The sequence below is a fragment of the Diplotaxodon limnothrissa genome, linkage group LG3 (assembly GCF_057381915.1).
Source record: "Diplotaxodon limnothrissa isolate DT_005_m linkage group LG3, D_limnothrissa_male_GT1.1, whole genome shotgun sequence".
Classification (NCBI taxonomy): Eukaryota; Metazoa; Chordata; class Actinopteri; order Cichliformes; family Cichlidae; genus Diplotaxodon; species Diplotaxodon limnothrissa.
Window position 1 is genome coordinate 4,626,614 of NC_140598.1, and position 16,407 is coordinate 4,643,020.

At 46.2% G+C, this 16,407-nt stretch overlaps 1 protein-coding gene across 4 annotated transcripts in view; it reads left to right on the forward strand.

Moving 5' to 3' along the window:
- The window catches only part of LOC146634309 (protein NLRC3-like), a 709,813-nt gene that overhangs the window by 338,833 nt on the left and 354,573 nt on the right, over positions 1 to 16,407 (forward strand). Inside the window, exons 13-15 of one of the 4 annotated variants that reach the window (XM_085376492.1) lie at positions 244 to 417; positions 10,425 to 10,471; positions 10,620 to 11,161. The exons of the other annotated variants lie outside the window; for them this stretch is intronic. Coding sequence (XP_085232618.1) covers positions 244 to 417; positions 10,425 to 10,471; positions 10,620 to 11,161 — 763 coding nt within the window. Of the gene's footprint in view, positions 1 to 243; positions 418 to 10,424; positions 10,472 to 10,619; positions 11,162 to 16,407 lie in introns of those variants that run through there. 4 annotated transcript variants of the gene reach the window in all.

Below are 16,407 nucleotides of genomic sequence, written 5' to 3' on the forward strand. Positions count from 1 at the left end.
CTTTCCCCTCACCCTGCAACCAGTCGTGGTAGATGCTCCTCCTGGAGCCTGTTTTCACTGGGAGGATCTTTGTGCTGCTCACAGTGGAGGCGGTTACCTTACACTGTTAAACAGCTTCAGATGACTGTTGTTTTCTGTTGGGTATTGTCACTTATAAATAAAGTTACAATGGATGGATGGATGTTATTGTGACAAAGAGAAAACAACTGTTGACAGATAGATTGTTGTTTTGTGTGTCTGCAGTCTGTCAGGCTGTCTGATCACAGAGGAAGGGTGTACTTCTCTGGCCTCAGCTCTGAGCTCCAACCCCTCCCATCTGAGAGAGCTGGACCTGAGCTACAATCATCCAGGTCCCTCAGGAATGAAGCTGCTGTCGGCTGGACTGAAGGATCCAGGCTGGAGACTGGACACTCTCAGGTATGGAGAGAATGTCTGATATAGGAGGAAGAGCTGGAATCATTTCCTGTGTCTTTCACTCACTTCCTGTTTGTTTCCTGCAGATGACACATGAACATTTTCCGGGACAGACACACTAGTCTAGCTGGATAGTTCATGGATATTTATGTAGGGGTCTCCAAGGAGTTTGTTTGCAGGAACATTTAGGTCACAGGTGTACCTGAGATAGATGCCAGTGTACCTAATAAAGTGTCAGCTAACATTTGGAAATGGAAGCTTAAATAATGACAAACTGTACATTCACAGCTGAATTCACAATAAATTTGTTCTCAAGTGCACATTTTTCTGTTATTGTTCTCAAACAACAGAATGAGAATGAAATATTGATTCTAACAGGGCCCATAAACAGCATTAGCTTAGCAGCATTAGCTTATCAGAGTTTCCATCATGGTCACACAAATCCTTAGCAGAGCAAAGTGGCCTACTTAGCAATAGCTGCTCAAGTTGTTTAAAGCAAGGGAAAACAGTATTAGCATTAGCACATAATGCTAATTCACGTCAAAGTAGCATTAGTTAATAATGGCAGCCTACTTAGCATTAACTGCTCACTAATATAATGCTAATTCACATCAAATTAGAATTAGCTGCTCACATTATTAAAAGGTAAGGGAAAACAATATTAGCATTAGCTGCTAATAATTATTCACCTAATTAGAGTTAGCCCCTAATGGCAGCCTAGTTAGCATTAACTCCTGACATCGTTATAATGCAGGGAAAAAGTGTCACAGGCTGGGTCTCCGACCCAGCACTCTGAGTTTTCTTTGTATTTTTTTGATATGTTATTAGTTTGTGTTATTTCCTATCTGCCTTTAGTTTAGGAAGTTATTGTTCCTGGGTTTTCTATGTTTTGGGGTTTTGTATTTATTCATCACGTATTAGGTCTGTTAAGTTGTGTTGTCATGTTTAGTTTTAGTATTTCCTGTTTTATTCTGACAATGTCATGTGTTCTTTGTTCATTGTATTTAGCTTTCCTCTCCTGGTCCTGTCATTAGGTTTATGTCTGTCAGCTGTTCCCCCATGTGTCCCCACTTCCCCTGATCACCTCATGTCTGTATTTAAGCCTTTTGTTTTCTTCATGCCATTGTCGGGTCGTCTGTTTACCTCACCTCAGTCATAGTTCTAGTTTTCGTCTGTTATTTCCACGTTAGTCATAGTCTTAGCCTGTTTATTTCCACCTCAGTCATAGTTATAGTTTTTGGTCTTAGTACCTTTAGTGTTTTGTTTCTTAGTGTTTTGCCAGTTTGTTTTGGTTTCCTGGTTTACCCCTGCCGTCATTCTAATAAAGCCTCACCTTTCTGTTAAAACCTTACTACTCCTCGTCGTCATCTGCTTTTGGGTCCTGTTTCATCACACACCGGCGCACCCCGCCGTGACAGTACGACCCGACCCAGTATGGACCCAGCGGATGCTGCTCTCATCGAGTGTCTGGAGGAGACGGCTCGTATCCAAGCGATCCTCGACCGCATCTTTACAGCGCCCGATTTGAAGAGCAAGCTGGTGATGGTTAACGTTGCTGAAGCTATTATGGAGAGGGATCCCCGCCTTCTCCAGCTCCCGGACTCACCTGCCATAGTTGATGCCTTTACGAGGATAAAGGAGATGCTGCAGGCCCAGGATCTGTCGAGTCAGGAAATGGCTTCCAGCACCCACCAGTCACAACAACCCCACAATCAGTCATCTCCATTGCTGCCTCCGGAACCTGAGTGTGTTCGTGTCGGTTCGCTGAGATTCGCCGCAGCGTCACCCCCTCTCAGCTCACCAGTTTCCACGCCCTCATCACAGTCTCGCCATACTCCTGTCACAGTTCAGCGCGAGGAAGCGCCGGACACCATAGACTTGGACGACGACGAGCGCCAGTCTATATTCTGCGCTCTCTTGGAGGAGGAGCTCCGGTGGAAGCCGTGGCTCATTCCGGAGCACGAGCACTCTTTCCGGGGAACTCGACTGGCTCTCGGGGGACCTCGGAGTTATCAGGGACTTCCACCCATTGCTCCGCCATCTTCCACTCTTAAGAAAAAGCGGCGTGTGCGCCACCGACGCTCCGTATCACAAACGCAAGTGAGTGATTACATTTTGGCTCCTCATGTTTTCTCTCAGGAGGTTGTTGAAATTGACACTACTTTTCCGGTTAATGAGCCCGGCTATAAAGAGACTGTTTGCCCTGGAAATGCTAGCCATCAGGCTCAGCTAAGCTGCTGTGGGACTGCTATCCAGGCCGGTTTGGAGCCGGAGACGGAGGTACAGCTGGTGCAGCCAATTTCAGTGTCAGCCGGAGGGCCCGGGGAGCCCGTCCGGCCTCATGTTTCGTCTGCTGGAGGTTCAGGAGAACCCAGCCAGCTTCATGCTTCGTTTGCTGGAGGTTCAGGAGAACCCAGCCAGCTTCATGCTTCGTCTGCTGGAGGTTCAGGAGAATCCAGCCAGCTTCATGCTTCGTCTGCTGGAGGTTCAGGAGAATCCAGCCAGCTTCATGCTTCGTCTGCTGAAGGTTCAGGAGAACCCAGCCAGCTTCATGCTTCGTTTGCTGGAGGTTCAGGAGAACACAGCCAGCTTCATGTTTTGTCTGCTGGAGGTTCAGGAGAACCCAGCCAGCTTCAAGTTTCGTCTGCTGGGGGTTCGGGTGAACCCAGCCGGCTTCAAGTTTCGTCTGCTGGAGGGCCCGAGGAGCCCGTCCAGCCTCACGCCTCGTCAGCTGAAGGGCCCGAGGAGCCCGTTCAGCCTCAAGCCACGTCAGCTGGAGGGCCCGAGGTGCCCGTTCAGCCTCAAGCCACGTCAGCTGGAGGGCCCGAGGAGCCCGTTCAGCCTCAAGCCACATCGGCTGGAGGGCCCGAGGAGCCCGTTCAGCCTCAAGCCACGTCGGCTGGAGGGCCCGAGGAGCCCGTTCAGCCTCAAGCCACGTCGGCTGGGGGGCCCGAGGAGCCCGTCCAGCCACCTTCAGATACTGCTTCTGTTTCGCCTGGTCCAGCCTCAGCTCTTGCTTCTGTTTCGCCTGGTCCAGCTTCAGCCTCAGCTTCTGTTTCACCTGTTCCAGCCTCAGCCTCAGCCTGTGCTTCGCCTGGTCCAGCTTCAGCCTGTGCTTCGCCTAGTCCAGCTTCAGCCTGTGCTTCGCCTGGTCCAGCTTCAGCCTCAGCCTGTGCTTCGCCTGGTCCAGCTTCAACCTGTGCTTCGTCTGGTCCAGCTTCAGCCTGTGCTTCGTCTGCTGCAGCTCCAGCCTGTGCTTTGTCTGCTGCAGCTCCAGCCTGTGCTTCGTCTGCTGCAGCTCCAGCCTGTGCTTCGTCTGCTGCAGCTCCAGCCTGTGCTTCGTCTGCTGCAGCTCCAGCCTGTGCTTCGTCTGCTGCAGCCTCCGTGTCTTCAGCCTCGTCTGGTCCAGCCTCCGTGTCTTCAGCCTCGTCTGGTCCGGCTTCCGTGTCTTCAGCCTCGTCTGGTCCGGCTTCCGTGTCTTCATCTTGGCCTGGTCCGGCTTCCGTGTCTTCATCTTGGCCTGGTCCGGCTTCGTCAGAGTCTTCATCTTCGCCTGGTCCGGCTTCGTCAGAGTCTTCATCTTCGCCTGGTCCGGCTTTGGCCTCTGCTACGCCTGGTCCGGCTTCGGCCTCTGCTTTGCCTGGTCCGGCTTCTGCTTCTGCTTCGCCTGGTCCGGCTTCTGCTTCTGCCTAGTCTGGTCCAGCCTCGGCCTCGGCTCCTGCTTCGCCGTCGTCTGGTCAAGCTTCAGCCTCTGCTTCTGTGTCGGCCTCGCCTGGTCCTGCGGCTGTGTTGCCGCCGCCCAAGCCGCGTTTTGCCCCTTGGAATCGCCGGCCGCTTTCTGGACCATTAGCTGGACATCGTTGCCATCGGGGTCGGCCGCCTGAGCTGTTGAACTATGACCTGTTGTGCTCTCGACCTCCAGGTCGGCCCCCTGAACCTTCGAACTATGTCCTGCTATGCTGTCGGCCTCCGGGTCGGCCCCCTGAGCTCATGGATTTTGGACTGCTGGACCATTGGCCTCCTGGTCGGCCTCTCTTTTGTTGTGCTGTCGACCTCCGGGGCGGCCGCCTGAACCGCTTCGCCATTCGCTCCTGTTCTGCCGGGTTCATGGTCGCCCTCCTGAAGCTGGGTCTCGGATTTTTGTGCCCTTGTTGTTTTTTGCCTGTGTGCTTCTGGTGCTTTGCTTTTGGTTTTGTTTCCGGCCCTCCTTCCTGGTCCCCCTCCACCCGCCCTGGGTGGGTTGTTGTGGTTTTGTGTTTGTTTTCTGGGTGTTTTCGGGCGTCTGGAATCCGCCCTTTAGGGGGGGGCTCTGTCACAGGCTGGGTCTCCGACCCAGCACTCTGAGTTTTCTTTGTATTTTTTTGATATGTTATTAGTTTGTGTTATTTCCTATCTGCCTTTAGTTTAGGAAGTTATTGTTCCTGGGTTTTCTATGTTTTGGGGTTTTGTATTTATTCATCACGTATTAGGTCTGTTAAGTTGTGTTGTCATGTTTAGTTTTAGTATTTCCTGTTTTATTCTGACAATGTCATGTGTTCTTTGTTCATTGTATTTAGCTTTCCTCTCCTGGTCCTGTCATTAGGTTTATGTCTGTCAGCTGTTCCCCCATGTGTCCCCACTTCCCCTGATCACCTCATGTCTGTATTTAAGCCTTTTGTTTTCTTCATGCCATTGTCGGGTCGTCTGTTTACCTCACCTCAGTCATAGTTCTAGTTTTCGTCTGTTATTTCCACGTTAGTCATAGTCTTAGCCTGTTTATTTCCACCTCAGTCATAGTTATAGTTTTTGGTCTTAGTACCTTTAGTGTTTTGTTTCTTAGTGTTTTGCCAGTTTGTTTTGGTTTCCTGGTTTACCCCTGCCGTCATTCTAATAAAGCCTCACCTTTCTGTTAAAACCTTACTACTCCTCGTCGTCATCTGCTTTTGGGTCCTGTTTCATCACACACCGGCGCACCCCGCCGTGACAAAAAGGGTTACCATTATCAGATAATGCTAATTTACATCAAATTAACAATAGTTAATAATGGTAGACTTCGTATCATTAGCTGCTGTCATTCTTACAAAGCAAAGGAAAACAATACGAGCATTAGCTGCTAATGCTTTTTCATCTAAAATTAGCATTAGCCACTAATGGCAGCCTACTTAGCATTAACTCCTCACTAATATAATGCTAATTCAAGCTAATTTACTCATATATGCTTAGAGTTGTATAATTGATTGCATGATGATAGAGGTTTGATCCTGAGTAGTCTGTAAAGACTCTGTGTGCCTTCCAGAGTGCTCTGGCATGCACACACCACTTGAGGCCATGAGAGAGGTCGTAACCTCTCTTACTGATTTATGGTGTAGGACAGGGGTCTCAAACTCAATTTAGCTGGGGGCCGCTGCAGGCAGAGTCTGGGTGAGGCTGGGCCGCATTAGGTTTTCCACAAGAAAGGCATGGTTAAAAAATTCCAATCTTCTCAAATCTCTTTATTTTTATTTTTAACACAAAATATGAAAAATAAATAAACAAATTAAGAATTAATAAGAAAATAAATCAATCTGTAATACATAAATAAAACAATAATAAGATATTTTTAGTCAGTGAACTTGTGTGTTTCTTTCAGTCTTCTATATCTGCTGTATTTAGATTTAAATGTCTGTATTAACAGTTCTATAACCTTCTTCTGAACATGAATGGAACACTGTAGAAAATGAACTGTTCTTCTGAACATGGCTTCTCTTGCCTACTCCTTGCTGCTAGAGACCTGGCAGCGTTTCCTCTCGCATAGCCGAGCCAGATTTGGCCTGAGGGAGGAAGCAGTTGCGACCCTCAGTATGTCTTGAAGATGATCATCCGTAAGTCTGGACCTGTACTTGGACTTATTGAAGTTCAAAGTGGAGAAGAGCTTTTGGCACAAGTATGTGCTACCAAAACGGCACATGGTCCGCTTGAACATTCGGGAAAGCCGAGGGAAACTAGGGCTCAATCCTCTCAAAAATTGTCCAAGCTTGTCTGCTTTTCCACTCACCTCCCTGAACTTTGCTTTGAGTTCAGAGTTGCACTGCAGCTCAATGAGCTCCATTTGAAGCACAGAAGGGGCATCTTGCACATCAAAGGAGAAGGGGTCCGCAAAAATGTGAAAGCTGGCTCTGTGTGTCTTGAAGTCAGCAAATCTTTGATCAAATTCCTCCTGTAGCCTCAAAATGACATCAACATACTCGTCAGCACTGAATGGTGTGCCTGCATCCACGAGTGCCTTGCATGCTGGGAAATGGCAAAGGTTTGTCTGAGAGAGCTGAGCTTTCCAGAGCGCCAGTTTTGTGGAGAATGCTCTCACGTTGTCATAGGCAGCACTGACAAGTTGCCCCTGGCCTTGTAACGTCTTGTTCAGTACATTAAGCTCATGTGTCATATCAACAAGAAAAGCTGAGTCCATGAGCCATTTGGGATCAGTTAGCACAGGAACACTAACTCCATCCTTCTCCATGAAGGCTTCACTTCTGCTCTCAACTCAAAAAGTCTCTTTAATACATTTCCCCTGCTGAGCCAACGTACCTCAGTGAAGTCGAGCACATCCCCATATTCTGACTCCATTTCCTCTAAAAAAAAAGCTCAGAACCTTCGGTGCTTTAAGCCCCTGGATCTGATTTGGTTGATGCATTTCACAACAATAGACATCACATTGTCAAACTTCAGGCATTTGCTGCAAAGGACCTGCTGATGGATGATGCAGTGCAGAGCAATGGCCTCCTCCACGCCTTCCTCTTCCAGTTTGTTTTGTGCCACCAGTCCATTTTTCCTCCCTGTCATTGATGGCGCTCCATCTGTTGTTATTCCAACAAACCTCTTCCATGGCAAACCAACATTCTCAATGGCATCACACAGCTTGTAAATATCTGCTGAGCGGTGGTCTGGCCATGCATTGGAATTACTGTGAGCAGCTCCTCCATCACTTCAAAACTGTCATCAACACCACGGACATACATTGGGAGCTGGGCAGTGTCGGTGATGTCTGTGGTCTCATCAAGAGCGACTGAGTATACACTGAAACATTTGGCTTTCTCACACAGTTGGTCATAAATGTCACTTGACAGGTCAGAAATGCGATCTGCTGCGGTGTTGGCAGAAAGGCTGATGTTGCTAAACTGACCTTTCTTTCCCGGACAGACTATATTTGCAGCCTGCAATATGCACTTTTAGACAAATGCACCTTCTGTGAATGGCTTCCCTGCTTTAGCAATCATCTCACTAACCACGTGGCTCCGACTGCTGCATTATTCTCTTTGGTTGCTTTCTTGGAGAAATCTTGCTGCCTCAGTAGATCTGTTTTAAGACTGGCAACCCAGTTCGCTCTCTCGTCTCCCTGGTATTCTGTATCCAGCTCAGCATGTCTAGTTGTGTAATGATGTTTCAAATTGTATTCCTTGTGCAGCGCAACTTTCTCTGTGCAAATAAGACAGGTCGGGGTGCCCCTGTGCTCAACATACCGTATTGTTTTTAAAATCCTTCTATACACTTTTAAAATTTTAAATAACTTGGCACCTAGCTATCTGATCAACCTTCTTAATTTATATATCCCCACAAGGGCACTCAGATCCTCTAATCAGGGGCTCCTAGTGCAACCAATGTCTCGACTAAAGACGAAGGGGGATCGTGCCTTTGCTTTTGCTGCACCAAAACTTTGGAACAGCCTGCCGGTTGATGTCCGTGCGTCGGAAACTATTCAATCCTTCAAATCACGATTAAAAACCCATTTGTTTAAGCTCGCCTTTCAAACTACTTAGTCTAATTTCCTCCCGGTCCGTGCTTGTTGTAATATTACCATCTTATAACTGTATTTCTTTGTTGTTGACTGCTCTCTTTTGTTGTAAATCTGCAAGTATGGCTCGTCTGTGAAGCACTTTGTTGTACCTGTGACTCTTAAATGTGCTATAGAAATAAAATTGAAATTGAAATTGAAATTGAAACAAAGAAATATTGCATTTCCCACTTTTCCTGAAATTGTCGGTGCTCATCACCAACCTTTCTCTTCACCGCAGGCTTTGAAAAAGACATGTTTGGGGCTATGTGACATTTATAATTCTACTTGGTGTCACTGTCGCATTGAAGGTTCAATCAAGCGTTTAGCCGACGGACAGGGAACGTCTCAACGCGTAGAGAACGTCATTTCTGCTTCTTTTTCTTGCAACCGTAGCACGGCGATCGGCAGATAAAAAGCCGGTAGCAGTCTCCTTTGTTTTTACGCTCGATGTTCATGTTGTGCCATGGTGACATGAACACCGTGGCGTTTGCAGATGGTAGAAAGTGCAGGGATAGCGAGCGCAAAAAAGGCGACTGCTCACGGCGCCGGGCTGTTGTTACAGGAGAAAGAAGCGGAAATGACACCGTGACATATAACAAATAACATCAGCTGTTTCTGATGTTAGTTGTTTTGACTGCTTTTACATTATATTGAAATATATGTAATGTTCATGTTTGCTGCAATGCAAACGGAGTGATGCAAATAAAAACATCGAGCCACAAATTACGGTGCGACCCTATAATTAGTCCGGGTTACCGGGAACTGTTGTTGCCGATGAACAGGTGTCGCTATGTGAATGCAGACTAAATTGGGCTGCATTGAGTTCATGACTTTTCTTTTATCCCGCCGCCTACGCATCACTGTGAGAGTTAATATGAGATCTCTCTCTGTGGAAAAATAACTTTAAATCCCACTGACGTGTGTATAAATCTATATACGTATAATGTCCCGCTGGGCAGCAACTTAAAAAAACAACTTTTTTTGAAGTGTTGTGAACGCAGCGCGCTGGGGCGAATGTCGGCGTTTGCCCAATAGAAAGGAGGAAGCCAGCCAGGCACAGGAAAGAAAGAAACACTCCAGGGCAACGCTGCTGGAACTTTGACTCATTGAGAAATGTTTCCCTGCTTGCATCAAGCCCGGCTGGTGTCCCCTGAGATCCATATCCCACCCTGATTGGTGGGTTAATTCAGCTCCGCCCACAACACTGTAAAGTGTCATACATTATCCAACTAACATTACATTTTCATATTAAGGTGGGGCCAAAAACTATCGTCCTGCGGGCCACAATTGGCCCGCGGGCCGCGAGTTTGAGACCCCTGGTGTAGGAGGACACCTACTCTGTGTCTGGTTAAGTATAAGAGCCCTTTGTTAGGGGGACCGCTGGACTCTTAGCACCAGCTTTGGGGTCACAGGGTCACATCTGGAACACACACACACACACACACACACACACACACACACACACACACACACACACACACACACACTATGCACACACTGGTACTCTTTGTTCATACCTGTGTAAGACGTCATATGTTAATGAACTTGTGCATATTCATGTAAGCTCAATAAAGAGCAGTGTTACGAGGGAGCAGACGAGAGCGACTGAGGTCAAGTGAAGGAACGGCGCTGTCACAGTTCTCTCCCTCATCAATTGTCTGGTTCCAGCGGTGGGTCTGTGCTAGACGACCCATCAGCAGCTTTTTCCACTGGTTACCAGTACGTGGTAGAATCCACTTCCAGATCTGGTTGTCTTTAAATCTGTGAATGGATTGGCTCCATCTTATCTCTCTTTAACAAAAGAATCCAAGTGGAGCCCTCAGGTCTGCAGATAAGCAGCTTCTGACCAGAACTAGACGTAAAAACAGAGGTGAGCTTTATCGATGGCTGCAGCCAAACTCTGGAACAGTCGCCCTTCACATCAGGTCGTCACCAACACTGGACATTTTTAAAAGCCGGTTGGAAACACATTTGTACTCTGTAGCTTTCAATCCTGACCAGTCTTTATAGTCATTACTGTGTATGTTTCCTATTTTCTCTCTACTCTGTGCAGCACTTTGGCTCAAGCTGTTTTTAAATGTGCTGATAAATAAATGTAGATTTCTTTGAATAAAACAGTGGAGCCGAGCTTTGAGCTCAGTGTGTAACAGTGTGTGTGTGAGAGCCATGTAATGTCCATGTGTGCATGCTGACTGTGCTGCTCTGACCCCCCTCCTCCTTTCAGGGTGGAGCCTGCTGGAGTCCGATGGTTGAGACCAGGTCTGAGGAAGTGTAAGTGTGTTTTTAATGAGATTCATGAAAACAAAGCAGCACACATTCAACCATCTTCATCATGTCAGGAGTCATCATCAAAGTGTCAATCAATGAACAGATGATGGATCAATAACTGCAGCTGGATTGTGTTTGTTCTCTCCATCAGATTCCTGTCAACTCACAATCGACACAAACACAGTGAACACAAAGCTCCAACTGTCTGACAACAACAGGAAGGTGACACGTGTGGAGGAGGTTCAGTCATATCCTGATCATCCAGACAGATTTGATGTTCGTCCTCAGCTGCTGTGTAGAAATGGTCTGACTAGTCGCTGTTACTGGGAGGTCGAGTGGAGAGGAGGCGTTTATATATCAGTGAGTTACAGAAGCATCAGAAGGAAAGGAGACAGTAATGACTGTTTGTTTGGATACAATGATCAGTCCTGGAGTCTGATCTGCTCTGATGATGGTCCTCGTTATGTCATTCACAATAACAGTGGAATATCCACCTCCTCCTCCTTCTCCTCCTCCTCCTCCTCTGTCTCTAACAGAGCAGCAGTGTATGTGGACTGTCCTGCTGGCACTCTGTCCTTCTACAGAGTCTCCTCTGACACTCTGATCCACCTCCACACCTTCAACACCACATTCACTCAAACTCTTTATCCTGGGTTTTATGTCACTCGTGGTTCCTCAGTGTCCCTGTGCTGAGTGGAGTGTAAAGAGTGTCTCCTGTTACAGAAACACTCTGACTGTTGAACAGATAGTTCAGTCTGTACATGTCTGTCTCTTTCACTCACAAACACGTTTTCAGATTCATGGATTCAATCAGTTGATGTTTGAAACTCTTCTAAATGATTCCTTGTAAACTTCTTCAGTCACAAACAAACAGGAAGTGATGTCACATGTGTTCCTGTCCACACAGCAGAATGAGTCTATTGCTGACAGTGATGTACAAACAGAGTGAGCATTTCTGAGGCCCAAAATAAACTGAGTAGTTCACTGAATGAACAATGGACTGTGAGCTCAGTTCCTTCATCATTAGTATGGATTATATATGTATATGTATTATATTAGTATCATATATATCAGGTGCTGCTGCTTTCAGTCATTGTGCAAATGTGCTGTTTGTAAGCTTGTAAAGCTGCAGTCAGCTGAGACTGAAGAAGTCACCTGATCAGTGAGCAAACGTTTCTGAAAACGTCCAGATGAACAGAATCAACCTTTTGGGATCAGCCAGCAATGCAGCATCATTGTTGTTCAGCTTCAGAGGTTTGCAGGAATGAACTGATGACCAGAAACAGCTGCAAAGTCCAAGAAAATACCAGCTGGAGTTCAGCTGCATTTGAAGAAGTCAAAGAAAAGTAAGGATGGCAAAGGGCGACGTTTTCTTCCAAAGAGCTGCAAACATGGTCGACGCCTCATTAGAAGAATCATCTGGACATTTGTGAGGAACTCTAACCAAGAAAGCAACGTCACACAGATCCAACAGACAGTTTCCATGACTGCAAGTGTTGAGTGGAAAAATGCTACATTGCATTATTGCATCCTCTCACCACAGGAGGCGCTGTTGGCACCACTGATTGCTGATCAGCTGTTCTCTGATGATCTGATTGATACTGTGAATAACGGGACTCACTGAACTCTGTGACACAGTGAAGATTACAGAGTTTAACTTCACCCTTTAAGACTGACCACAGAACCAAGTCCGCCAGAGCTTTTGTTATATTTTTACATGCTGTGGAGCCATTTGTGGGAGCATTTCAAGTTGCTATACATCAATACAACTGTTATAGCCCTAATTTTAATAATATGTGTGCATTAAGTCCATAGTAACTACATAAATTGCAAAAAAACCTCTGCTCATCCATCTCTGTGTGTATCAGGATACATTTGGTTCATAATACACAGAAAAATCAGAGTTATTACCTGTAATAAATGTGAAAGATTCCTGCAGTGATAACCAGGCAGGACTGAAACACATCCAAGCTGTCACCACGGTAACAGCACCGCCCATCCACAGGTGAGGGGAGGAGCAAAAAGAGGGACTTTGACCATTTTATACTAAAAACACTCAACTAATGTTTCTAATATGAAACAAATAAGCCCACATTAATGTGAGCGTTTATTAAATAATAATAATGATGATTTCCTCCTGATCTCATTTCCACAGCAGAGAAAACTGTGGTGTATATTGAGGTGGAGGGTGTGGTCTGTGGCTCAGGTGTAGAGTGAGGGTGGGGTGCACCACAGCAGCATGCTGGGACTGCTGAGGGTGGAGGAGGGAGTGATGATGACATCAGAGCTGCAGCACAGAGACCAGTGAACACACAGTCTGTTCATCTTTGCATAGATACAATATACAGCACAATATTGAATGACAGACACGCTGTGGGAGCTTCCACAGATACACTGACGTCAGCATCCAGAGTCCTCCTGCTGCTCCCCCCTCAGAGCCCCGTGATCAGCACCAACACATTCAGTTAGATGACAGAGTCCAGCTGCAGCTAGAATCAGCTCCCCTCTGTGAACAACAGCACAGCGTCAGTGTTTCACACTCAGTGAAAGGAGGAAACAGCAGAAGAACACCATGTGTGCTACGTTTCCCAGGACACACTACAAACTGCACAAATACAGAGCAGCACGTGGAAGGACCTGGAGCTGCATTTACAGAGCTGCAGACAGCGTGATGTCCTGTATGGACAGGTGGAAGGAACCAAGTCCTCAGCTGGAACACTCGTGTTTGTCCACAGACAGGAAACACAGCAGGAAACTTCCTGACAGAAGTGCAGCTCATGGATAACACACTTCCTGTCAGTCAGAATGAGGCTGCAGCCAAACACAGAAAGGTGTTTTTGTCCAGATGAGCCCAGAGAAGAAACACGAGTGTTCACAGACATCAGAAGCTCAGAGAGGTGAAACATGAGGTTGGAGTCCTCGTCAGCATCCAGAAGAGCTGCTGTGAAACCCTGAGTACTCATGACAGACTCTGATGGCACAAACACATCATGATTCAAACAGAAAGACAAACATGGAGCTCCTGATCCTCCTGCATGAGAACAAGCTGACATGAGCGCTGTGTCTGAGAGTGTCTCCCTGTCACAGTGACAATAACACAGCTGCTGCTCACAGTCATTAAACTGACCTGAGGTCAGCTGTGCTCCTTACATATGAACCATGTGACCTCACATCAGTGCTGTGGATGACTGTAGTCATAGAAGAGTAGAGCTGTAGCAGGTGGTGTGAGGAGGAGGTGGTGTATTCTAGTTAACGCAGTACTGAAACACTCCAGCAGAGGGCGCTGTTAAGTCCTTATTGTAACACAGTTACTGTGTGCAGTTAGACTTCATACATAATCTGCACTTATTTCCATCAGACATGCTGTCAGTAAATGATTGGTTTCTATTGATTCTACTTCCTGTTGACTCGTTTGATGACAGTGAAACAATCACAGCTGATTGTGTGATGATGTAAACTGTCACTGTTACATTCAGTGTGTGTGACATAATGTTAGTGCAGGCTGATAACAGCCTGGTTCTGTTAGAAACACATGAATGTGTCCATAGATCAGTGTGTGTTTAACATGAGAGCTTCAGCCCTGCTGATGTGTTAAATAAAGACATGCAGGAAAACTGATGAGACTCTGAAATAACTCTTTATATTTATAATGTAACTCTGCATCAAAAGAACAACAAAGGATCCCAGACAGGTTTCTGTGAACAAAGACCATTCTGATGTTTCTGTGTTTCTAACACTTTGACATTATTAGTAAACAGACTGCAGTGAGCAGCATTTATAAAGAGCTTCTATATAAAGATATGACAGCTGTTTGACAAGTTTATCACTCTGTGTTTGGACCTGATCAGTCCAGCTGTTTACTTGAAACATGTTCATTTACCTGTTCTGTTATATTCATGTTCTTGTCTCTGTTGAAAACACATTTTAATGTCCCTCAGATTTTTCTCCCAGATGAATAAATATAAAAATGACACAAACTGACTGCAGCTACTTTTTGTCCTTTCTGTCAAAAACCTTCATGTGACTCATGAGAGACACGTTTCAGCTGTTTGTGACAGATCAGAGGCCAACAAGTCATTTATAACACTTTCCATCATTGTTTAAAGTTCTCAGTGTTTCTGTGTTGCTGCGTATAGGATCTCCCAGCATCATCACTGTGCTGTCCAATCATTGTGTGCGAGGTTACCCTTATAGTGCGATGTGTGTTTGCACAAAGAGAAGCATGTGTGTCAAATATAAATAAGCACAGAACAGAAACAGCTGCTCGTTTCTTCTGTTTAGAGTCAAGTTAGTGTTTTGTGTCTTTGTTTGAGGCCTGATGTCGAGCAGAGGTGTGTGTAACTGCACTGCTCTGTTATATGTGTGAAGTGTGTGCTTCTCTTCAGCATCATCTTTGTCACTGCTGATTCCTTTGTGTCATCATGTGTTGAGAAGAGAGAACAGTTATAACGGAGGAGCAAAAGGAAGCCCTGAAATCTGCATCAACAAGGAAGTGTTGGCTTACCAGTGATCCCAGCAGAGCCACTGGTTTGGCTCCAGTTGTTCTAGATTCAATGATGTTGTTGCTACAGATACATGTCAGCATCTTTATTGAATTTTATATGAAGCAGAAATGGTGTCATTAGGAGAAGAAGAGGAGAACAAGTCCGGCGAGGAGGCAGCAGCTCTTAAAGATGAAACAGCAGCTCAGCCCTGAGCTCAGAGAGCTGCACATGAAAAAGCTCCTCAAGCAGATCCTGTCAGAGGTTTGTCATCAACAGGAGGAACTGTTCACATCATAGGATGAAGATGCTGTCAGCTGGATGAAGAAGGTTATTTAATGCAAACGTTCACACTGAAGTCAAATTGTTGTCGTGTTGAACAGATTCATGTACTGATCGTCTCCAGAATGTTAGAAGAGCTTCAATGAATCATTAGAAACAACTTACAGCTGCACAGCTGTGTCAAACACATCTGTGTGTCATTGTGGGATTGTTGTGTTTCTACATGTGACACACGTCTAAAACATGCACACAATCTGAACACAAACAGGGACTCATGTGTTCCCACAGCCAGATGCTGAGAGCCATTTCCTTGTAGTCCTGTGTCTACATACATGAACCATTAGATGTTATTGGAATGATTGTCAGCTCTGATAGTTTCATGTGTGTTTAGCTGGACGCTGTTTGATCCTCGACATGTTTAAAGGTGTCCAGTCCTGAGACACTGGGGCTGGAAACAGCTGTGATGTCATTGGACTGTCACACAGACAGAAGTGCATGAAGTGAGCAGCCGAGGAGCCGCTGATGTTTTGGATTCAACAGCATTTGAAAGGTCGACACAGACACATTTGCACACAGAAAGCTGAATCTGTCATATGCCACAGTGAACTCACTGTTCAGTGTTTTTCAGGAAGCTTCTTAACTGCCTCTGCTGCCAAACAAGCAGCTGATGTCCTTGAAAAGAAGCTGAAGAAGTCTTCAACAACAAATACAGGAAGTGGACTTTCAAATACTAGATTCACTTTAGACTCACAGAGAAATGACTCAACCAGCTGTGTTTGATTGACTCCTTTGACTATATGAAAGGTCAGTGTGTGTCTGCACACAGACTGTTGTGTTGGACTGTTATTCAGTTGTCTGCTGAATGTTTTCAAATGTCTGCATCTCAGCTGTGATGAGGCTGGGGGTCATGGGAGGCCACCGTAGCAGCCTCTTCAACATCATGACATCATCATAAATGCTGCTGGACTGTCTGATGGGCTGACGGTGAAAAAGCCGTCGGGAAGGAAACAGAAGACATTTCAGAGGCTGCAGCAGATTTCTTTGATTCGGGGCCTTTTTCAGCTTTATTGGACAGAGCAGTGAAGATAAGTGACAGCAAAGCAGAGAGAAAGGGGGCGTGGCCCGGGTCAAAGCCAGGCCAGCTGCTCTCCACCTCGTGGTCACCTGCTCATCCTA